The sequence below is a fragment of the Oryzias latipes genome, chromosome 1 (assembly GCF_053564925.1).
Source record: "Oryzias latipes strain Hd-rR chromosome 1, Olatipes_Hd-rR_3.1".
NCBI classification, from domain to species: Eukaryota; Metazoa; Chordata; class Actinopteri; order Beloniformes; family Adrianichthyidae; genus Oryzias; species Oryzias latipes.
In genome coordinates this window covers 43,060,985-43,085,000 of record NC_136237.1, presented here as the reverse complement: position 1 = coordinate 43,085,000, position 24,016 = coordinate 43,060,985, and the positions used below count along the sequence as shown (strand labels likewise).

At 45.1% G+C, this 24,016-nt stretch overlaps 3 protein-coding genes across 3 annotated transcripts in view; all 3 read left to right on the top strand.

Moving 5' to 3' along the window:
* The window catches only part of LOC101155981 (striatin), a 20,239-nt gene extending 19,773 nt beyond the window's left edge, over positions 1–466 (top strand). The window contains exon 20 of the mRNA XM_023953825.2: positions 1–466. This exon is cut by the window's left edge and continues 600 nt beyond it. The gene's annotated coding sequence lies outside the window, so the exon portion shown is untranslated.
* Positions 467–2,806: 2,340 nt separating this feature from the next.
* On the top strand, positions 2,807–6,301 carry LOC101168599 (BTB/POZ domain-containing protein 3). The gene is made up of 4 exons (XM_011494206.4): positions 2,807–3,379; positions 3,961–4,051; positions 4,172–4,290; positions 4,361–6,301. Exons 1-4 carry the CDS (start codon positions 3,222–3,224, stop codon positions 5,391–5,393), a joined length of 1,401 nt encoding a protein of 466 aa, XP_011492508.2. The 5' UTR covers positions 2,807–3,221; the 3' UTR covers positions 5,394–6,301.
* A 3,128-nt stretch (positions 6,302–9,429) lies between these two features.
* Positions 9,430–14,637, top strand: acaa1 (acetyl-CoA acyltransferase 1). Its single transcript, XM_023953826.1, has 12 exons — positions 9,430–9,682; positions 10,423–10,516; positions 11,423–11,480; positions 12,100–12,179; positions 12,268–12,310; positions 12,400–12,498; positions 12,565–12,645; positions 13,348–13,538; positions 13,606–13,785; positions 14,028–14,083; positions 14,187–14,332; positions 14,417–14,637. The coding sequence occupies exons 1-12, from the start codon at positions 9,512–9,514 to the stop codon at positions 14,490–14,492; spliced, it is 1,275 nt and encodes a 424-aa protein (XP_023809594.1). The 5' UTR covers positions 9,430–9,511; the 3' UTR covers positions 14,493–14,637.
* The last annotated feature ends 9,379 nt before the right edge of the window (positions 14,638–24,016 follow it).

Below are 24,016 nucleotides of genomic sequence, written 5' to 3'. Positions count from 1 at the left end.
GACGTGTTTATGTTCACGCAGACATGCGCAGGTTTGAGCGCGCTCACGAGGGTCCTTCATGACCCTTAAGGGGACTCACTAACAAGGGGCGGAGCTCCAGCTCTGACGCAGCTTTCACGCCTGAAGACGGTGTTTTTGTGGAACACGTTGGATCTGTTTGGTTTTACCTGAAAAGTGCTTTTTTCTGCCAGTTTCAAACAGCTGCTTCCTGCTTTTATTTTGACAGAAACAGCTGCTTCCTGCTTTTATTTTGACAGAAACAGCTGCTTCCTGCTTTTATTTTGACAGAAGCAGCTGCTTCCTGCTTTTATTTTGACAGAAGCAGCTGCTTCCTGTTGTGGAGCAGCATTGAAATCATCATTGAGTAAAAATGTATAAAATCTTTAAATGTTAAATGTATTTATTAATCAGGTAAAAATGGTGAATTTTTGAGTTTTATCTGCCAGTAAAAGATTTAAGTGAGAAATTGTCTGTTTTTATTTGATTCACTCTAAAGCAGGGGTGTCAAACATACGGCCCGCGGGCCTTGTCCGGCCCGCCAGGTGGTTAAGTCTGGCCCACACATGAAGAGTAAAAATCATAAGGATGGTTAAAAAAGAAAGCAAGTTTCTAGTCCATTCCTGTGGCAAGTTATGATTTTTTAAAGAAATAACCGAAATGCGCAATTCCGCCACTAGGGGAAGCATAGGAAAGGCAAAACAGGTGAAACAGCAAATCTCTGCACGTGCCAAAAGTGAAACCTAACCGCTCTGTGTCTGGGTAGGATGCACCTTGGTTCCCTATGAGCCTCACCGCTGTTATTTTGCTATGAGGATGATCGACACCCTAATGACCAAAATGTTGTCAAAAAGTGAAGTGGAGTGAATAGATTTCCAGGAAAAATGGACAGTTTTTTTTTCTTTCATGAAGCTGAATGCAAAACCTTCCATGCTTGTGATGTCATCAACAGGTTGCAGTGTTCAAAGAATATAACATTCAGCACCACGAAGACGCTCACCATAAAGAAAGGTTTCTGGATTGCTTCAGTGTCAGATGTAAAATATTCAGTCTGTATTAAATGGTTTTTTTTTAATTGAAATTAATTTTATTTTATATCCATTGGCCCCAAGTAATTAGGCTACTATGTTGGTTGAGGCATTTTTTTCAAATTGAGTAAAACAAACGAAAACAAAGCTGTTATTTTGCTTTTATGTTATGGTCCGGCCCACTTGATATCAGAGGGGCTGAATGTGGCCCCCGAACCAAAATGAGTTTGACACCCCTGCTCTAAAGGTTTAAATGAAATAGAATTCTATAGAATCCTTCATGATTGAATAAAGAAAAAGAAATTTGACATTTAAATAAATTAACTCAATTAAAATGATCTCAATCAACAAAAACAGCATAAAGGGGGTTTCAAACATTCAAGGTTAAACTTAATCTTTTAGTGCTTTGATGTTTATCCACAAACAGTTCTGCATAAATAATGTAGAATAGTTAGAAGTTTGTCTTTTGCGTCCATCAGAAAAATGTGGTAAACGTCCCTTTGAGCTCTTAGCGCCAATAAGTGACAACAAGATGAAACAAGTAGATGTGTTAGAATAGACTAGAAAGGCCTTATTGTCATTAGGTGACATTCAGGTACAGTTGTCCTCAATGTGGACGGTCAATACAGATAAATAAATAGAAGAACACCTTATTACCCAGGTAACCATTAAAGAAATGTGCAAAAATCCCAGAGGAATGTGCCAGTTTCAGAAAAAGTAGCATTCAACGGAGTCCCAGCTCCGTCAGAGTTGTCCTTCAGAACGCTTCTGCCCCTGTTCAGGCAGCGGGGGGTAAAGATGGAGGGCATTAGAGGCAGAAGGCAGCCCATAGTATTCTGTGTTGGTCGTCTTTTGTTTCTATTGTACTTTTATTTATTTATATATATATATAGTTTTTTATATTATATTTCGTTAGGTGTTTTCTTTGCACTGCAAATAGTAGCAGTGATAATAAAAGCACATCCATCCATCCATCCAGAGAAAATTCGATTTGTAAAGACTTTGAACAGAAGACTTTCCTGAGAGGTTCCATCACTCCTCCTAGTCCTGCTTTTCCATTTTACCAACTAACTTGTTCATTTTTTGTGAGCTGCTCAGCAGATACATTTTCCTGCTGGAGAATAATAAAGTCTTTTTCAGATCTATGGGATTTAGATTTGGAAAAATCCCGGATCCAATGGTATCTTATTCCCCCCCAGTGAATGCTTTGTTTACTTCACACTACTTTCTGTGTCACTTTGATGTTTTTTGGATGTCTGTTTTCTTCGCTGCTGCTGACAAAAGTTTCCCCATCGTGGGATTAATAGTCTTTGATTACAGGCAACAATTCAGTCCTTTTTATTCCTTAAAATGCTATTTTTTAAATTTCTAGTTTTGGTTGCCCTAAATCAAAGTTGTGAGCTAAACGGTTTGTTCCAGAAGATGATGTCAAGACGGTGTAATAACCTTGCTAACATAACATGGCTCTCTCTGACAAATGTTGTGAGATTGAAAATTATTACACATTTTTCTGTAAAAAAACCCACACACAATTGCTAGAAAGCTGTTTTTTTTCTTCATAGATTAGATAAAAAAATAATTTATTTTAACTTTAAAACTTTGGGGGATTCATTCTAATACGCAAACACAACACAGAAAGAGAAGAATGAAAAAAAATCCAAAATAAACACATCTTACTGCTGTTAAGGACAATTAAAGTGGTGTAACGCTCACTTCTTTTACAATTACTATTTCCGCCGCGGAGCCGCTAGATGGCGCCTCTGAGCTGAACTCCAACAGACGAAGAAGAAATAGCGGATGCTGCACTCTGATTGGCTGTCAGGATTCCGGCTCTTCGTAAACAAATGGCTGCTGCTCGTCTGAACTTGACAAACTTGAAACTCCTTCGACCAGAAGGATCGCCGAGCCCAAAGTCTCCAGAGTGACTCAGCGGTTCGTTCGCGGTTCCTCATCCACACCAAGAACGTTGACCGGAAACAGCAGCCAAACTTCTCACCGCTTAGCCCCCAGGCTAGCATCAGGCGCTAAAGGAGCGGCTAACACTTTACATTTTAGTGCTGAAGCGCGTGCACGCTCCCTGCGTGAATGCGCTCCTCTTCGCGCGGTTGCTCTGCTCCTGAGTCCCGCAGCCTTTGCCGCTCCGTCCCCGCAGAGCAGAGGCTGCCATGAGCCGGTCTGCGGCCTGACCGGAGGACCATGGCTGCGGACCTGCTGTTCGGGAAGAAGCCGCCGTCCTCCACCGGAACCACCGCCGCCGTGCAGCGGTACCAGCAGCAGAACGTCACCAACAACAACACGTCCGCCGCGCAGAGCTGCGGGAGCTGGCAGGGCCTGTACCCCACCATCCGCGAGAGGTGAGGGGGCGGGGCTAGAGCAGGGCGCCACAGGTAACCACGCCCACTCCAGAAAGACAAGGCAGCTGGAGGAGAGACGGGTTCACACCCAAAAAGTGAAGGCTACACCGGCCACGCGCGCGCACCCACACACCAATACACACACCAGCACAAAGAAATACACAAGTTCTCTGTGTGGAGGAGATGAGGAGGAGGAGATGAGGAGATGAGGAGGAGATGAGGAGGTGATGAGGAGGAGATGAGGAGGTGATGAGGAGGAGATGAGGAGGTGATGAGGAGGAGATGAGGAGGAGATGAGGAGGTGATGAGGAGGAGATGAGGAGGAGATGAGGAGGAGATGAGGAGGTGATGAGGAGGTGATGAGGAGATGAGGAGGAGATGAGGAGGTGATGAGGAGGTGATGAGGAGGAGATGAGGAGGAGATGAGGAGGAGATGAGGAGGTGATGAGGAGATGAGGAGGAGATGAGGAGGTGATGAGGAGGAGATGAGGAGGTGATGAGGAGATGAGGAGGAGATGAGGAGATGATGAGGAGGAGGTGTTTGTGTTCAGGAGCCTCAGCTGTGATGCTTCTGTCTGCAGGAACTCCGTCATGTTCAACAACGAAATGATGGCCGATGTTCACTTTGTGGTCGGACCACCGGGCGGGACTCAGCGGGTTCCAGGACACAAGGTAACCCCCCCCCCCCAATGGTCTGCAGGTTCTGATGAAAACTGAGACGGGTCTGATGCTGACGGTTGAGGATCTCCTGGTTCCCCGTGAGCTTCACCTCCTGTTTCTCCTCCTCGGCAGTACGTTCTGGCCGTCGGCAGCTCCGTGTTCCACGCCATGTTCTACGGAGAACTGGCCGAGGACCAGGAGGAGATCCGGATCCCTGACGTGGAGCCGCCGTCCTTCCTGGCCATGCTGAAGTAGGTTTGTGTGGCGATGACGTCACGGTAAGCTCCGCCCCTCAGCTGACGGCGGTTTTCGGCCCTGCAGGTACATCTACTGCGACGAGATCGACCTCTGTGCCGACACGGTTCTCGCCACCCTCTACGCTGCCAAGAAGTACATCGTGCCCCACCTGGCGCGCGCCTGCGTCAGCTTCCTGGAGACCAGCCTGAGCGCCAGGAACGCCTGCGTGCTGCTGTCGCAGAGCTGCCTGTTCGAGGAGCCCGACCTGACGCAGCGCTGCTGGGAGGTGATCGACGCGCAGGCCGAGCTGGCGCTGCGCTCCGAGGGCTTCTGCGACATCGACGCGCAGACGCTGGAGAGCATCCTGCTGCGCGAGACGCTCAACGCCAAGGAGATGGTGGTGTTCGAGGCGGCGCTGAACTGGGCCGAGGCCGAGTGCCAGCGGCGCGAGCTCCCGCCCACCATCGAGAACAAGCGGCTGGTTCTGGACAAGGCCATCTACCTGATCCGCATCCCCACCATGGCTCTGGAGGACTTCGCCAACGGGGCGGCGCAGTCCGGCGTGCTGACGCTCACCGAGACCAACGACATCTTCCTGTGGTACACGGCCTCCAACAAGCCGGAGCTGCTGTTCTGCTCCAAACCCCGCAAAGGCCTGGCGCCGCAGCGCTGCCACCGCTTCCAGTCCTGCGCCTACCGCAGCAACCAGTGGCGGTACCGCGGCCGCTGCGACAGCATCCAGTTCGCCGTGGACAAGCGCATCTTCATCGCCGGCTTCGGCCTGTACGGCTCCAGCTGCGGCTCCGCCGAGTACAGCGCCAAGATCGAGCTGAAGCGGCAGGGCGTGGCCATGGCCCAGCGGGTCATCAAGTACTTCTCGGACGGCTCCAGCAGCACCTTCCCCGTCTGGTTCGACTACCCGGTCCAGATCGAGCCGGACACCTTCTACACGGCCAGCGTGGTTCTGGACGGAAACGAGCTGAGCTACTTCGGCCAGGAGGGCATGACGGAGGTGCAGTGCGGCAAGGTCACCTTCCAGTTCCAGTGCTCCTCGGACAGCACCAACGGCACCGGGGTGCAGGGGGGGCAAATCCCCGAGCTCATCTTCTATGCCTGAGGCGGGCGGGGGGGCCGGGGCGCTGTAAACTCACTGCTGAGCAGGGGAGGCGTCACCCTTTGAGGGGTACCTGCTCCGCTGTTGGCTGAAGGTTCTGGATCAGAACCGGCTCCCCCTGCTCCCCCGGGTGCCTCCTCCTCAGCGGCAGGGAGACGGGGCTGGAGCAGATCTCCCTATGAGAGCCTGGAGTTGCCATGGTGACCTGTCAGGCCAGCAGGTCAGGAGCTGCCGTGACGTTTGGTCCTCTGAAAGATTGTCATCAGTTTGTTGCCTTAAAAACTTTTTGTTTTTCCTGTGTGTGAGGCGTTTCCATGACAACATTCCTGCCATTTCCCACGTCTGCTGTGATGTCAAACTAGGATTTTTACTGAAAGGTTCACTCCTCAGTGTGCTTTTATTTTGAAGGCTGGTGTCCTGCCTTCGGTTGTCGTACGCGTCTCCGTTTAACCTCCGTCCATCACTGCCGGTTCCCGCCGTGTTGCGGTGAGTCGGCGGCCTTCTCGCCGTTTAGCACAAACGGAGATGAAGGCTCTTTTGGTTTTGCTGGCTGTGACGTCACATTTCCATCTTTTATGAATGAAGTTGTTTTTCTATCTCAGTGGGAGTTTGGTAATAAAACACGTCTGTAGAAAACACTTGTCGTTTTGGAGGAAAGTCTTTACATTTCTGGTTTTAATTTTCACTCATTTTCACCTCATGCTTAGATTTCTTTTGTCTTTTCTAAATTAATTTTATGACGCGCGTTCACGCAGCTCCATGTAGCAGATTCATGGAAAACATAGGAAACGCTGACCCGTTACATCAGAAAAACTAATGAAGGAATATTATTTGGGGGGGTTTGAAGACGATTGATTTAGAATCAATGGTTGGAACTTTTAAAATAAAATGTTCAAAGACTTTATGGCTAATCCTGACTCATTCTGGTTTCATTTTGTGTGACTTTGACATTTCCAAACTTCCTATTAATAGTTAAGAATTTCACAGACAAGTACTTTTCCAGTGGGAAATGACATGTAGTCCTAGTTTTAGCCTCACTGCGCCCCCCAGTGGAACAACAGAGTAATGACCACAAACAGGAAGACAATGTTTCATCAGAATTGGTTTGACCTCAAGATGTTCTTGAACCGGACGGTGAAATTCTTCAATTAAGACACTTCATAAGAAAATATGATGTTTAATGTTCAACCAAGGAATTTCAGGAAACCTGCAGAGTAATTCCAATTGCTTTAATACATTTAATAATAAAATACAATATTGTCTTCCAATGTTCAAGTTAAACTACCAAATTCAGTAATAAGTGAAACAAAACTTACTGAAAATATGTGATAATAAACATCTAAACAAATCCATTACAGGTCAATTATACCAGGACTTTAACAGAGAAGTGAAACATAAAATAACTGAGACACCTGTCAGTCACATCAGGTGCTCAACATGGACATTCATCAAATGACCCGTAGTCCCCAAGATGAAAGAAATGCAGTTCAGAATGAGAAACAATGATTATCCATCAGCAGAGACGCTGAGGAGAAGATTTGAGGTTGATCCGTGTGATTTCTGTCATACAGAAACAACCAGAAACGTTCCTTCATGTCAGAGATCCAAAGATTCTAGGGGGGTCTTCCAGAAAGCAGGTTCTGCTAGCTCCCACGGTAAGTTTGAGGCTAAGGAAGTTGATAACCTCAGATTTCTGTTCCAGAAATGGAGGTATGTTTCAGGGTAGGTCAAGTTGCCATAGCAACTCATGCTCTGAACATAACCTGGTCTGGAGCAGGTTTAGTTGAAGGTTAGTTTGTTTACAGAGAGGTGAACCAGCATGGCGTGTCCATTTGAAGATGATTTAGTGGATGAAGAAGCTCAGATAATACTTTTTCCACCGTGAGAGGCTGATAAGACCACATATGGATGTTGGAAAGAGAAACTTTATACTTTGATCTAACTTAATTATTTAATTCAGTTAAGATAAATCATTTTTTAGGTCACCTTAAAAATAAAATGTAGTTTTCAGACAGTTATTTTCCTTTTATTCAAATTAATTCATTTAAGTAGGTGTAACTTTGGTCCTGCTGTTAGATCGGCACCGCAAGGGATTGTGGGATATCATTCCCTTTGCCTGTCTGGACGGATTTGGGTTTAAGTGTGGCTTTGTGACCAAATGTGTTTAGTTGTTTAGCTGTTTTACTGTGTTTTGCCGAGTTATTTTGTCCTACTATGCTTACGTCTCTGCACCATGAGTGAGAGTGAAGGATAGATGATGACTTTTTATAGCACTCCTACTATTTTTGACTGTAATCATAATGACGGAGAATTCTTTAATAAGTTTTTGCACTCCGTTCATTTTCCCCCCGTCCTTTTAATTGTGATAAAAATGAGCATATCTGCCGGCTCAAACGTGGACCTATGAGAGTTCAAGAATCATAATTATTTAAGATGGAAAAAAGATTAATTGAATTGGAGGAATGTGGCATTTAGTTAAATAAATATGTTAATTTTAGTTGTAAAAAAAAATACTGAGTTTTATAGACCTAAGAAATTAGGTTGAATAAATTTAACTCAATTATTTGTTACCAATAGAAGTAATTCTTTTAAGGTGGCAAAATTGGATAATTTATATATATTTATATATATATCCGTCACAATGAAAATGGAAATAAGATCAGAAACTTGTGCGTTTACTTTGTTGTTTTTCTCCAAGCAGAAACTCTTTCTTTTGCTGATGATGCAGCCGTGTTACTTTATTGATGGTCATATAATCTTCATACGCCGTCATTAAAATCTCAGACTCCGTCTGAAGTATAGCGCTCTCTCTTTTTTTTTTCCACGCGTTTCCATGGTGACTCCAGAAATCTGTGATCCATTGAGAATGTCTTTATGTACCTGCTGTGCACGTGCATTAACCCAGGGTTACCAAGTGGAGCGTAATTACGCCAACTCATATCCGGTCTTTAGGAACCAACATACCCAGAGTAAACAAGTTCAGGCGGATTTCAGCCAGAGTTCAGGGTTAAAGTCAGGCTAGTTTAAACAAGATTCCTGGAATACCCCCCTGGATCAGTAGGAAAATGAACAACATCCAATAATGATCAACATCCAATAATCAACATCCCATAATAATCATCATCCAATAATGATCAACATCCCATAATAATAATCATCCCATAATAATCAACATCCCATAATAATAATCATCCAATAATGATCAACATCCCATAATAATCATCCAATAATAATCAACATCCCATAATAATCATCCAATAATGATCAACATCCCATAATAATCATCCAATAATAATCAACATCCCATAATAATCATCCAATAATAATCAACATCCCATAATAATCACCCAATAATAATCATCATCCAATAATGATCAACATCCCATAATAATCATCCAATAATAATCAACATCCCATAATAATCATCCAATAATAATCAACATCCCATAATAATCACCCAATAATAATCATCATCCAATAATGATCAACATCCCATAATCATCATCCAATAATAATCAACATCCCATAATAATAATCATCCAATAATAATAATCACCCAATAATGATCATCATCCCATAATAATCATCCAATAATGAACAACATCCCATAATAATCATCATCAATTCCCAGAATAACATATTCTGTTCTCTAACAGTAAATTATCTACAGAAATAACAACTTTAGTGAAAATCTTCCTGATTTTAGGAAAATATCATTTTCCTCCAAAAATGGAGCAAAGATGGTCTGAATGTTGTGTTTCTAAAATGAAGTCAGATTCTATTGATCCTCATGAACTCAAATCTTTCTTGATGACATCGATCTGCTCCAGAATAGTTCCTGATCCAGATGACCTGGAAATGGAACTTATGCTGAGAGATTTCTCTGTTTTCTACATGGAGACATGTGTTTCTGTGGAGATCTGCGCCTCACGTCACTGTCTGCTTCATGTCTGCCACACTTTGGAAACATTACATTTCTATTGAAAATGAAGAAGAAGAAAAAGGAAACAGTATTTTGTCCCTCCGTGCCTCCCATAGGGTATTTGCTTTCTTAACCGGAAGTGACGTATGTTTATGCTCGAAGTCCAAACAGCGCAGGAACGTGGTGGTTCGGTTCCGTCATGCTCCGGCTCAAAGTTATTTCCGGACACCTGAGTCCCGGATCCCCGCACACCGGGCCGGACCTGCGGGCCACGCGGTGCGGTGCCGCGGCGGGGGGGCCGGGGGAGGACGTGGTGGTGGTCCACGGCCGGAGGACGGCGATCGGGAGGGCCAAAAAGGGCGGGTTCAAGGTAGCAGCCGCGCGGCGCCACATTTGAACTTTGACCCACAAAGCAATAAATGACAGAAATTCCGTTTCAGAGGATCGATAATCCCGGATTAGAATAGAAAGAGAGACCAAAGAGGATCTGAATTATGGAATGAAGGAGCAGATTCATCAGTTTAGAAGAAAAAACATTTGGTTTCAAAAGAGATTCAGATATAAATACCTGCAGGTGTTTTTCTCTGATTTAGAGATTAGATGAGTAATAAACTTTGAGTTTCCATCAGCAGGTTTCATAGATAATCCGTAAAGAACTTTAGTCCTCAGAAACTCAACGATGGAACAGAATCACATCTTTATTTGACAGGAACCTCAGTTTGATCATCGTTACAAACAATGGATGATGATGAACATTTTTGCCGTTTTGTAGTAAATTCAAAGGATCTATACGCTGTTCAGAGTTAACATGACAATTTATACGATCATATATGACCTTTGACACACTAAAGAACTATTTCTTCATCAAATATGACTTATTTCCACAGTTTATTTTCCTACCTGGAAATAAGGCGACTCAATCTCTGAGGCTCCGCCTTTCCCTCCTTGTGGGTCCCGCCCATTTCATGACGTCATCCTAGAGTCGGTCTCGGCAGCATGTCTGCGTTTCTCCCACCAAAACAACATCCAAACTTTTTTCCACTCCGTGGGGTCATGTGACGAGTTTGACTGAGGAAACCTTGTTAACTTTGCCCTGTTCCTCGCCTGCAGGACACCACACCTGACGAGCTGCTGAGCGCCGTGATGACCGCCGTCCTCACAGATGTGGGTCTGTCACCTCACCAGCTGGGGGACGTCTGTGTGGGTGAGTGCGACCTTCATCCTCCTCCTCTTTCTGAGCCCGCGCTGTGATGAAGCTGCTTTCAAAAAGACATTTTCTGCTCTGCTGCTTTTATTTTGAAAAGCTACCAATGATTGCAGCGTGAGGCTGCGTTCACAGCGAACGCCATTCACCAGCGTCCATCTTGAATGTTAAGTCAGCGTACAGAGGCGATCTCAGGTCTGTGAGAGGTCAGCGGGTCGGTCCAGCAGCAGGTCGTCCACAGCTCAAAACTGAACTTTGGCGAGGACGACGCATCGCGTCAACCAATCGGGGACACAGCTTTGGGCATGTGATGTGTTCAGTGACGTGATCAGCGGGTGGAGAACCTGATCGTTCTCCTGAACTTCAGGAGTTTTCTCATTTTCATCCAGACAATAATAAGAAGTTCCTTCATTTTATTTAGATTTTTCTTCCTCGGGAACCAAACCTGCAACCTTGTGATCAGAACCTTTGTTTGGAGTTTCTGCTGAGTGGAGGTCAAAGTGCAGGTCTGATGTTTCCTCTGAGCTCCTGAACATCTCAGCTGTTCTCCTTCAGTGAGGAGGCGGCAGCTCCTCCTCAGGGTTTCCTCCTCTCCCCCCAGCAGGAGCTGAAGCTAAAACAACGACTGGATGTGTGACTCTGGTTTGGTCTCTGCAGCTTCATCCTCAGACTTCAGGGTTTCTGTTGGAAGTGGAGGTCAGAGCTGCAGTTCACAGCTTGGCCTGAGGGGGCAGCAGCAGCAGTTTCTGTGCTGCTGATCTTCATCACAGAGCTCTTCTTCACGGCAGGAGTTTTGATGATGATGCTGTTGATGAATCAGCTGGTTCTGTTGGTATAAATCATATTTTTAGTTGGTTCTAAAGTGAGTCTCATGCAGGTTCTGGTTCTCCTGGGTTCTACCTGCAGGTAATGTCCTGCAGCCCGGCGCCGGAGCCCTGATGGCCCGGGTCGCCCACTTCCTCAGGTTTGTTGGAGGGTTTTTACAAAAATGCACATCAAATAACAAATCTGTCAAACGCAATGCATTGTGGTCTATATTGATGCACACTGCTTTTCAGCACAGACTTCTGGGAAATTTCCAGGGCACTGGATTTTAAAACCGTAGATTCAGATTCAGACACGCCCACAAAATGGCGTCTGTATAGTGCAGTCAGTGGAGCGCAGGGACGGAAGTCACAGAGAGAAAGAATGGACGAATTCTGTCGCCGCTCACCAGAGACATGTGGTCAGCCGCCGCCATTTTGTGGGCGTGTCTGGATCTAGGGTTCCAAAACCCAGGGTCCTAGAAATTTCCCAGAAGTCTCCAGTGTGGATCGATGCTCACTAGATAATATAGACCACAATGCATTGCGTCGGAGTAATTTCTGCTCAAAAAGTTGCATTGAAATGTTTTTCTTCAGAAGACTCTTAAATGATCGTCACTAAACGATTTGAATCCCTGAAATCGATGACATCATATTTGCCGTTCAGAAAGAGTATTGATCATGGAGTCTGAGACGCTGTAAACGCCGTAGAGCAACACATGAGCCCGCCTTCTTCTGCTGTCCAATCACGCGGCTGCTTCCATCCCTTCCTCCTTTCAGCGGCTTTCCAGAGACGGTTCCTGTTTTCACCGTAAACAGACAATGTTCCTCCGGACTGCAGGCGGTTCTGAACATCGCAGGTGACCCCCCCCACACACACACACACACACACACACACACATGTGTCAGCATGCGATCCTCTGCTGACACACACTGCTGTGTGCACAGGAGCCATCAGGAGCAGAACCATCGACCTGGGCCTCGCCTGCGGGTCAGAACCGGAGTGGATGAGCGGAGGGTGGAGCTTTCTGCAGCAGCTTTCTGCAGCAGCAGCTGTGAAGGTGCATGTGTGTGTTTCAGGGTGGAGAGCATGTCGCTGCAGTCCATGAGCAACCCCGGAGACCTGAGCGCCAGGCTGAGCCAGAACCCCAAGGCCAGAGACTGCATCGTCCCCATGGGGTGAGGCCACCGCAGGGGGAGGGGCTTCAGCAGCAGAGCCGCCGTAACCGTGTTCTGTGTCCGCAGCATCACCTCGGAGAACGTGGCTGAGCGGTTCGGCGTCTGCAGGCAGAAGCAGGACGCCTTCGCTCTGGGGTCCCAGCAGAAGTAAGCGCCGTCTGTCAGCTGACACCACCGCCAGATCTGACGTACAGAGGTGACATCATTACCACGCAACGCACTGTGACAAACAACACAGAGCTCCGCCCACTCCAGGAACAGTGGGCCCCGCCTCCCATTTGTTGATCTGGACGGATTATTCCACTAAAACACTGAAATGTTTTAAATGAAATGAAAACAGAAACTGATTCAATGTTTTCACCCGTTTGGGAAACGAGTTAAAATCATTTTCTGAATTAAGTTTAATAAATAAATTGTTGAAATAATCACCACTTTCCGTTAACCAATGGAACCGCAGCACAAAGTTTCTACATTATTAAGTAGAAATCTGCTTCAAATGTTGTTTATTGATATTTTTAGGATTCTTCTGACTTTAGCTTTACGACCAGATTTACACTTTAACGTAAATGTGTAGGATGACTTTGTGTTTCACTAGACTTTACAGTTCACTCTGTTATTCACCTGCTACACACACACACTTACAGACACACAAACACAGGCACACACACACACACACACATATAGAGTCAAACAAACAGACACAGCAGCAGAAACACAAACAAACATATTAACAAAATGAACACAATGGCCGTCGGCTGCATCTGGGGGCGTTCTCCTGAAGGACCATCCTGGTTTGGTAAGTGAACCCTGACGGACACAGCTTTTGAAGCCCCTCCCCCTCTTCCCCAGAGCGGCCCGCGCTCAGAGTTTGGGTCTCTTTGAGCGCGAGATCACCCCGGTCAGCACCAGGGTGGTGGACAGCGACGGCAGAGAGCGGCAGCTGACGGTCAGCAGAGACGAGGGGGTGAGAGCAGAAACCACGCTGGAGGGGCTCTCCAAACTCCGGCCTGCCTTCAAACCGGACGGCACCACCACAGCAGGTCAGAGCCGGGCCTGGGGGGCGAGACCGGCCCGCGCCCCCGATCACTCACCGAAAATTCTGTGCAGGTAACTCCAGCCAGGTGAGCGACGGGGCGGCGGCCGTGCTGGTGGGGCGCCGGTCTGCAGTGGAGGCTCTGGGTCTGCCGGTTCTGGGGGTCCTGAGGGGCAGTGCGGTGGTGGGGGTTCCTCCTGACGTGATGGGCATTGGCCCAGCCTACGCCATCCCTGCAGCTCTGAAGCAGGCTGGTGAGCCGACAGTCATCTGCATAGAAGCGGACTTTAACTTCTGTCCAAACCCACTGACACGTTCCGCTACGCTGGCGGCGTTCCTCTGGGTTTGGTCATCAGAAGAACCAAAGCAACGTCTTAGTTCCAGAGCCCGATGCAGTTCTTTATCTGTGTTCTGGCGATGGAACCAGATGAACGGTTCCATTAGTGAGGTTCTCCAGAACATCTGCATCTCTGACCGTCTGACCTTCTGTCTGCAGGTCTGACTGTGGACGACATCGACGTCTTTGAGATCAACGAGGCCTTTGCCAGCCAGGTGAGTCCCTCCCCAGGAGGGTTGGGTTTTGTGGTGAAGCCTCTGTCAGGTGTGGGGGTCAGAGGGGCGGAGTCAGGTAAACAGGTGTGCGGCTGCTCCTCAGGCGGTGTACTGCGTGGAGAAGCTGGGCATCCCCATGGAGAAGGTGAACCCCTGTGGGGGGGCCATCGCCCTGGGCCACCCCCTGGGCTGTACGGGGGCGCGGCAGGTGGTGACTCTGCTGAACGAGCTGCGGCGCAGAGGCAGGAGGTGGGTCTTCATCGCCGCTCTCCCCCCCCAAAAGGTTAAGGCGTTTCTGTGAACTCTCTGCCCCCCCCCACCCCCGGTCTGCAGGGCGTACGGCGTTGTGTCCATGTGTATCGGGACCGGCATGGGGGCCGCTGCCGTCTTTGAATATCCAGGACTGTAGCTGCAAACGGCTTCCTGACCGCCAGGAGAACGGTTCCTCACGGTTCCTCGTCTGGTCCTAGAACATGGAACCTTCTGGCAGGAGATCCACCGGCTCCTCCTGCTCGGTTATCAATATCATTTTGAATAAAATTTTATTCGTTTCAGTTTTTGCCATCAGTGTTTAAAAAGTTCTGTCTCTTCTGAGAGGAGCTGACAGAAATGAGAGAACCACAGAGAACGATTTGCAAGGAACACACAGAACAGGTTGGTGTTGGCGGATCGTGCTGCCCAACGGTGGGGGTAACTTAGGCAGACAGAGTAATCCTGAAGGGACAGTCATTCAAAATCTGACTCACTCCTGAATCTCTACCAGAACTCAGGGAAAGAAAATCTTGGGGTTTTTTCGGTCATTTGGAATTCAGGCCTTGAAAATGAAAATCCCTTCTGCAATTTAGAATTCAATATTTAAAAAGGACATTTCAATCCGTGGTTTTTAAAGTACCTTAAAATCTATGACACTGTAAGATGCTGTTTTAGGGTCAGAATTCAAAGGAAATTGTAAAACAGCGCCCCCTGGTGTCTGCATTTTCGTAGCATGAAATGCAAACTGTCAGACGGTCATCAGGGCGGGGCCACCCACCTTCCGAAATTCTCTAAATCCAGCCTCCAACTTCCTCCTTGAGATGTCACTATGGGTCACAGGGTAGATAAACGCAGAGGATGGAGCAGCGTTCCTCCTCTCAGCTCCAAACACGTCTGTAGTAGAAACCAAAGATGTTTCTGTCTCCAATGCGTCACATGATGAGGTTCATGCTGAAGCAGAATGCTGGACGTTTACGTACTGAAGAAATGTAAGTTTTCTGTCTTATTTTTATTATGTTGAAGTTACACACGTTTAAGTACACACATGGTTATGTACACACATGGTTACGTACACACCTGTTTACGTACACACGCTTACGTACACACGCTTACGTACACACACGTTTAAGTACACACATTTTTACGTACACACATGGTTACATACACACTTGTTTACGTACACACCTGTTTACGTACACACGCTTACGTACACACGTTTACGTACACACACGTTTACGTACACACACGTTTACTTACACACAAGTTTACGTACACACAAGTTGCGTACACACACTTTTACGTATACACAAGTTGCGTACACACACTTTTACGTACACACGCTTACGTACACACGTTTACGTACACACACGTTTACGTACACGTTTACACACACACATTTACGTACACACTTTTACGTACAAACACGTTTACGTACACACACGTTAACGTACACACGTTTACGTACACACAGGTTTACGTACACACAAGTTGCGTACACACACTTTTACGTATACACGGTTACGTACACACACGTTTACGTACACACACGTTTACGTACACACAAGTTGCGTACACACACTTACGTATACACAAGTTGCGTACACACATTTTTACGTACACACATGGTTACGTACACACACGATTACGTACACACAAGTTTACGTACACACAAGTTGCATACACACACTTTTACGTACACACAAGTTGCGTACACACACTTTTACATACACACATGGTTACATACTCACACGGTTACGAACTCACATGGTTACGTACACACACGTTTACGTACACACACGTTTACGTACACACAAGTTGCGTACACACACTTTTACGTATACACAAGTTGCGTACACACATTTTTACGTGCACACATGGTTACGTACACACACGATTACGTACACACACGTTTACGTACACACAAGTTTACGTACACACAAGTTGCGTACACACACTTTTACGTACACACAAGTTGCGTACACACACTTTTACGTACAAACACGTTTACGTACACACACGTTAACGTACACACATGTTTACGTACACACAGGTTTACGTACACACAAGTTGCGTACACACACTTTTACGTATACACGGTTACGTACACACACGTTTACGTACACACACGTTTACGTACACACAAGTTGCGTACACACACTTTTACGTATACACAAGTTGCGTACACACATTTTTACGTACACACATGGTTACGTACACACACGATTACGTACACACAAGTTTACGTACACACAAGTTGCATACACACACTTTTACGTACACACAAGTTGCGTACACACACTTTTACATACACACATGGTTACATACTCACACGGTTACGAACTCACATGGTTACGTACACACACGTTTACGTACACACACGTTTACGTACACACAAGTTGCGTACACACACTTTTACGTATACACAAGTTGCGTACACACATTTTTATGTGCACACATGGTTACGTACACACACGATTACGTACACACACGTTTACGTACACACAAGTTTACGTACACACAAGTTGCGTACACACACTTTTACGTACACACAAGTTGCGTACACACACTTTTACGTACAAACACGTTTACGTACACACACGTTAACGTACACACATGTTTACGTACACACAGGTTTACGTACACACAAGTTGCGTACACACACTTTTACGTATACACGGTTACGTACACACACGTTTACGTACACACACGTTTACGTACACACAAGTTGCGTACACACACTTTTACGTATACACAAGTTGCGTACACACATTTTTACGTGCACACATGGTTACGTACACACACGATTACGTACACACACGTTTACGTACACACAAGTTTACGTACACACAAGTTGCGTACACACACTTTTACGTACACACAAGTTGCGTACACACACTTTTACGTACAAACACGTTTACGTACACACACGTTAACGTACACACATGTTTACGTACACACAGGTTTACGTACACACAAGTTGCGTACACACACTTTTACGTATACACGGTTACGTACACACACGTTTACGTACACACACGTTTACGTACACACAAGTTGCGTACACACACTTTTACGTATACACAAGTTGCGTACACACATTTTTACGTACACACATGGTTACGTACACACACGATTACGTACACACAAGTTTACGTACACACAAGTTGCATACACACACTTTTACGTACACACAAGTTGCGTACACACACTTTTACATACACACATGGTTACATACTCACACGGTTACGAACTCACATGGTTACGTACACACACGTTTACGTACACACACGTTTACGTACACACAAGTTGCGTACACACACTTTTACGTATACACAAGTTGCGTACACACATTTTTACGTGCACACATGGTTACGTACACACACGATTACGTACACACACGTTTACGTACACACAAGTTTACGTACACACAAGTTGCGTACACACACTTTTACGTACACACAAGTTGCGTACACACACTTTTACGTACAAACACGTTTACGTACACACACGTTAACGTACACACATGTTTACGTACACACAGGTTTACGTACACACAAGTTGCGTACACACACTTTTACGTATACACGGTTACGTACACACACGTTTACGTACACACACGTTTACGTACACACAAGTTGCGTACACACACTTTTACGTATACACAAGTTGCGTACACACATTTTTACGTACACACATGGTTACGTACACACACGATTACGTACACACACGTTTACGTACACACAAGTTTACGTACACACAAGTTGCGTACACACACTTTTACGTACACACAAGTTGCGTACACACACTTTTACATACACACACGGTTACGTACTCACACGGTTACGAACTCACATGGTTACGTACACACATGTTCATACAACATAACAAAACATACATTGGGGGCTAGTTTAATGGTTTAAACTTGCGCGTCGTGATGAAGAAATTTACCTTTAACGTCAAAGTGGATACTAACTTGAATGGAGGCGTGGCGCCATCGATACAAAAGGCTGCATCTCCAGCTCTAATGAAATCAGGCCAAATCCCTCGCCATTGCTTTTTTATACGGGCGCCACCACGTTGAAAGCAGTCAACAGTGATTGGTCAAAGTCTGAGTCAATGAATCTATGCCAACTACTACGGCAATGACGACGCCCATATCAGGAAGCCACGGTACTTCCTATTTAGAAATAGAAGAAGGGGGGGGTTGAGCTGTCCATCTTTTTTACAATGTTTTTAAGGTGAAACGGATAAATATAGCAAAGTAAGATGACCAAGCCGTCTAAAACTGGTATTTTCTAAATATAATATGAACGGCGTCTGCAACTTTCTTTTCTATCAGACTACGCAGGCCTCAGTGTGTTTCTAATGCTCATTTATAACGGATAGGAAATACTAAATGAGTCACAAACTGGCACCAATGGAATCAGACAGTTGGCGAGACATCATTACAAATAAAGCTAATTTTATGACAAAAAAACGAAACATGCGTCAGCTGCAGCTCAGTCAGTGTGTAAGGTGGAGTCTGGGAGCAGGGGAGGCATGGACGGCTGGAGCCTCACCCGCAGAGTAGAAGACATGTCTAAAAAATAATATTTGACTTGTATTTTTACTTTCAAATGGTATGTTCATCTACTTTAATTGATGTATTTTGTAAGCTATACGCTGCCTCCCCTTATTGCACGTCGATGAGGGAATTAGACAGTCGGAGTGTCATTTATGTGGACATCCTACAGGCGTCCTCTGGGCATAGATCATGTCAGTAAGGAGCCAGAACTCACACCTTACTAACCACTACAGAGTCGCGTCAGGATGCCGTACGTTAGCATCAAACATACATCAGAAGTGTGTGTAACTTCCAGAATCTTCATGAATACTTCATGATACATTCACCACAATGGTACGTTCCATTTTTATGACGTCCTTTAGGGTGGCTGTACGAGCCTCAAGGGAACTGCAGACACACCTGCGCTCCCCTGAAGGTGCAGCCGCTCCTCTACGACCCTCCATGGACCCGGACAACCCAAAACCTGCAGAACCTGTACAGGTGTATGTGACCAAAGATTTGACAGAAGACGATCATTCTTTGGTCTAAATCAGAGGTTCTCAAAGTTTTTGCAGCGGAGGGCCAAATTAGTAACTCCACATTAGAGTGGGGGACAATTTTGGTGAAAAAAATGGATAAACCGTAAAAGTAGTTTTTATTAACTTTAATGACTGAATGTCATTTGTACAGTTAACCAGACCCTCCAGATGTTTTCCAGAGGTTACTGTCCAGATCTTCTACTCGTCTAGTATTTGTATCATTTACAGACTACGCCGTTTCCAGAACCACAATGTAGAGCTTCTGTCTCAGCTTCACTGGATGTAGTCATTTCTGTGGACATCGGCTGTGCAGCATCGCCTCGTTGTCGTTGTTGGAGCTCATTGTTGTTCTCCTCAACCATAGATTTGTCATAGTTTCTATGATTTGTAACACAGTGACGATTTATAATGAATTCTTTCAGCATTGCATTTACCTGCATGCAGATAAGGTAAATGACTTTATCCATGAGGTACGACAAAGTTAGCATTTGTCCACTTAGCTAGAAAACGCCTTTTCTCCTGGCCAACACAACGTTTTTCCTCAAAGGAACCTGCTCTGGCTCTGTCTGAATCTGCTCTGAGTCCTTTTCTACTGCCGTCGTCACGCTCCTTCCTTCTGCAGAGGCATTGACAAAGAAAATGTCTGAAATTAATACACTGTGCTGTTGACACAGAGTGTAGTTACCCTTTTTTTCCTGCAGATGTCGCCAGAAACCACGGAACAATATTCATTAATTCATTCAGTCAGTCATTTTCTTAACCGTTTTTCCCTTTCGGGGTCACGGGGCTGCCGGAGCCTATCCCGGCCACGGAACAATATTTTTCCAAGCAATCTACAGCTGGTTTAAAACCCATAAATAAGGATTTATTGGTGGCCCCAAGGCCGCACTTTGAGAACCCCTGGTCTAAAGTAACTCTTCATTTATTGTAAACCAGCTGATTATGTTGCAGAGAAAAGCAGCTTCATTGATATGAGAAAGTTTGGCCCCCTGATAATTTTCCAGATTTTCCTTCATAAATCATTGGTTGTTTGGATCATCAATGTCAGTTAAATATATTATCTAGCAGATGAACACAGTGATTTTTGAGAAGTGAAGTGAAGTTTAAAGAAACTGTGGCCCCCCCAACAGAAACATGCCATAAATATTTAGTAGATCCTCCTTTTGCAGAAATGACAGCCTCCAATCTCTTCCTATTGCTTCCAATCAGGGCCTGGATTCTGGTTGAAGGTCTTTTGGACCATTCCTCTTTGCAAACATCTCCAGTTCAGTCTGATTTGATGCTTCCCAGCACGGACAAATCCCACCACAGATTTTCAATCATATTCATGTCTGGGGACTGAGATGGCCGTTCCAGAACATTGGACTTGTCCCTCTGCATGCAGGCCTTTGTAGAATTAGAGCAGTGTTTAGGGTCATTGTCTTGTTGAAGGATCCAACTTCAACTTTGTCACTGATTCTTGAGCATTGTAAGAATCTGCTGATACTGACTGGAGTCCATGCCACCTTCAACTTTGACCAGATTTGCAGAACCTGCACTGGCCACACAGCCCCAAAGCATGATGGGACCAAATGTGACTGTGGGTAGGAAGTGTTTGTCTTGGAATGCTGTGTTCTTTGTTGGCCAAGCATAGCCTCCCTTGTTATGTCCATTTTAGTTTCATCAGTCCTCAGCGCCTCATCCCAGAATGAAGCTGGCTCATCCAAATGTGCTTCAGCAGACCTCAAGCGTCTTTGTTTGTGGCATATGAGCAGAAAAGGCTTCTTCCGCATTCCTCTTCCATCCAGCATCTCCTTGTGCAAAGTGTGCTGATTGGTTGAAGGATGCACAGTGACACCATCAGCAGCCAGATCACCTTGTAGGTCTTTGGAGCTGCTCTGTGGGTGGAGTCTGATGGTTCTCACCATCCTTCGCCTATCTGAGGTTTTTCTGGGCCGGCCACTCCGGGCCTTTGCTTGAACTGTGCCTGTGGTCTTCCATTTGTTCCTCACAGTGGAAATTGACAGCTGAAATGTCTTAGCAAGCTTTTTGGATCCTTCACCTAAACTGTGATGTTGAACAATCTTTGTTTTTCAGGTCCTCTGACAGCTGTTTGGAGGTTCCCATGTTGACATTCTACAGAGAAGATGAAAGAGGAGAAAAACTCGCTCTTGACCTCCTTAAACACTTCTTCTCATGATTGGCTTCACATGTGTATGGAGGTCAAGGGTCAATGAGCTTGTAAAACAAATTTTGTGTTCCAATAATTATTGCTAAAGGTAGTCAAAGCAATAAAACAACAGGGGGGGCCACATTTACCCACCTGCCTATTTTTGTTTAAGTAATTATTGCACAGTTTCTTTAAATCCGATAAACTTCACTTCACTTCTCAAATATCACTGTGTTCATCTGCTAGACGATATATTTACCTGTAATTGATGATCCCAACAACCAATGATTTATGAAGAAATATGTGGAATTATCAGGGGGGCCCAAACTTTCTCCTACCACTGTATGTGTCGTTTTGCAACACTTTACGTTAAAAATGAACAAAGCTGAGATGCAAAGTTTCTCTGCGCCAGAATCTATTGATTCAGTGATCATGTGAATGCAGAGTTCCTGTATGTCGTGTAGCGTGTTACTCAGGTGGCGACGCCTCTGGTGTTTCAAGGGTTCAAGCTTCAGCCACAGTTTCAATTCAATTCAATTCAGTTTTATTTGTATAGCCCAAAATCACATCAACAGTCGTCTCGATGGGCTTCTTAGTCAAACATGAACTCAAAAGGATCACGAATACAAAGAGTTCAATAGGAAAATACTAAAATGAACTAACAAACTGACTAAGCTATACTGGCTAAATCCCTCAACTGTTCACGTCTGTCCGTTATTGTCCACGTGTCGGTCTGTGTTTCTGTTTAATTCTTTTGTTTTCTGACGTCACTGAAGCTCAGATGTGAAGACAGCACTGGGACACTTTACCTGCCATAGAACACCAGGGGGGGGTATTCCAGAAAGCAGGTTCTGCTAGCTCCCACGGTAAGTTTGAGGCTAAGAAAGTTGATAACCTCAGCTTTAGGTTCCAGAAATGGAGGTATGTTTCAGGGTACGTCAAGTTGCCATAGCAACTCATGCCCTGAACATAACCTGGTCCGGAGCAGGTTTAGTTGAAGGTTAGTTTGTTTTCAGAGAAGTGAAGCAGCATGGCGTGTCTATTTGAAGATGATTTAGTGGATGAAGAAGCTCAGATAATACTTTTTCCACCAGGAGACGGTGATAAGACCACATATGGATGTTGGAAAGAGAAACTTTATACTTTGATCTAACTTCATTATTTGATTCAGTTAAGATAAATCATTTTTTTTTGTTAGAAATTTTTTTGTTAAAAATTACACGTAGTTTTCAGACAGTTATTTTCCTTTCGTTCAAATTAATTCAATTAAGTAGGTGTAACTTTGATGCTGCTGTTAGATCAGCACCGCAAGGGACGGATTTGGGTTTAAGTGTGGGTTTTTGACCAAATGTGTTTAGTTGTGTAGCTGTTTTACTGTGTTTCACCGTGTTTGGCCGAGCTATTTTGTCCTACTATGCTTACGTCTCTGCACCATGAGTGAGAGTAAAGGATAGATGATGAGTTTATAAAGCACCCCTACCGCTAAATACTTATATGACAGTGACGGAAAGTTCTTTGGTGAGTTTTTGCACTCGGTGCATTTTTTTCCGTTCTTTTTATTGTTGTAAAAATGAGCATATCTGCCGGCTCAAACTTAGACATATGAAAGTTCAAGAAATATAAGTAATTAAGATGGAAAAAAGATTAATGGAGTACTGTGTCATTTAGTTAGATAAATACGTAAATTTGAGTTGTATAAACAATTATTGAGTTTGAATAAATTTAACTAAATTATTTAAATTATTTTTCAGCCGTGTTACTTTTTTGATGGACTTATAATTTTTAACCGCCGTCATTAAAATCTCAGACTCCGTCTCACTTCCGTCTCAAGTGTCGCGCTTTCTTTTTTTCTCCACGCGTTTCCATGGTGACTCCAGAAATCGGCGATCTATTGAGAATGTCTTTATGTACCGTGCGTTAACCCAGGGTTACCAAGTCGAGCGTAATTACGCCAACTCATATCCGGTCTTTTGGAACCGACATACCCAGAGTAAACAAGTTCAGGTGGATTTCAGCCAGAGTTCAGGCTTAAAGTCAGGCTAGTTTAAACATGCTTCCTGGAATACCCCCCTGCTGCTCCCGACCAGGTTATGTTCAGAGCATGAGTTGCCATGGCAACTTGACCTACCCTGAAACATACCTCCATTTCTGGAACCAAAAACTGAGGTTATCAACTTCCTTAGCCTCAAACTTACCGTGGGAGCTAGCATAACCTGCTCTCTGGAATACCCCCCCTGTACAGACAAGTCTGTTGATGGGAGAACAAAACTACCAAGTTACTGCCCCCTGCTGGTGTCAGGAAGTATGACTGTTTTCTTTTACATGCCAGTCAAATAGTCTCCAACAGGACTTCAGACGCTGGTCTGATGATCCTCCATCCATCATTGGAGTCTCCAACATCAAAGGCGGATGGAGGTGGCGTGTGATTGGCTGTCATGGCTACAAGAACA

Excerpts from the sequence above, each read along its gene's own strand:
- acaa1 (XM_023953826.1), top strand. The coding sequence starts at position 9,512 with ATGCTCCGGCTCAAAGTTATTTCCGGACACCTGAGTCCCGGATCCCCG. Across the intron at positions 10,517-11,422 it reads GCTGGGGGACGTCTGTGTGG|GTAATGTCCTGCAGCCCGGC; the intron begins GTGAGTGCGACC and ends TTCTACCTGCAG. Across the intron at positions 12,180-12,267 it reads GGCGGTTCTGAACATCGCAG|GAGCCATCAGGAGCAGAACC; the intron begins GTGACCCCCCCC and ends CTGTGTGCACAG.
- LOC101168599 (XM_011494206.4), top strand. The coding sequence starts at position 3,222 with ATGGCTGCGGACCTGCTGTTCGGGAAGAAGCCGCCGTCCTCCACCGGA. Across the intron at positions 3,380-3,960 it reads TACCCCACCATCCGCGAGAG|GAACTCCGTCATGTTCAACA; the intron begins GTGAGGGGGCGG and ends TTCTGTCTGCAG. Across the intron at positions 4,291-4,360 it reads TCCTTCCTGGCCATGCTGAA|GTACATCTACTGCGACGAGA; the intron begins GTAGGTTTGTGT and ends TCGGCCCTGCAG.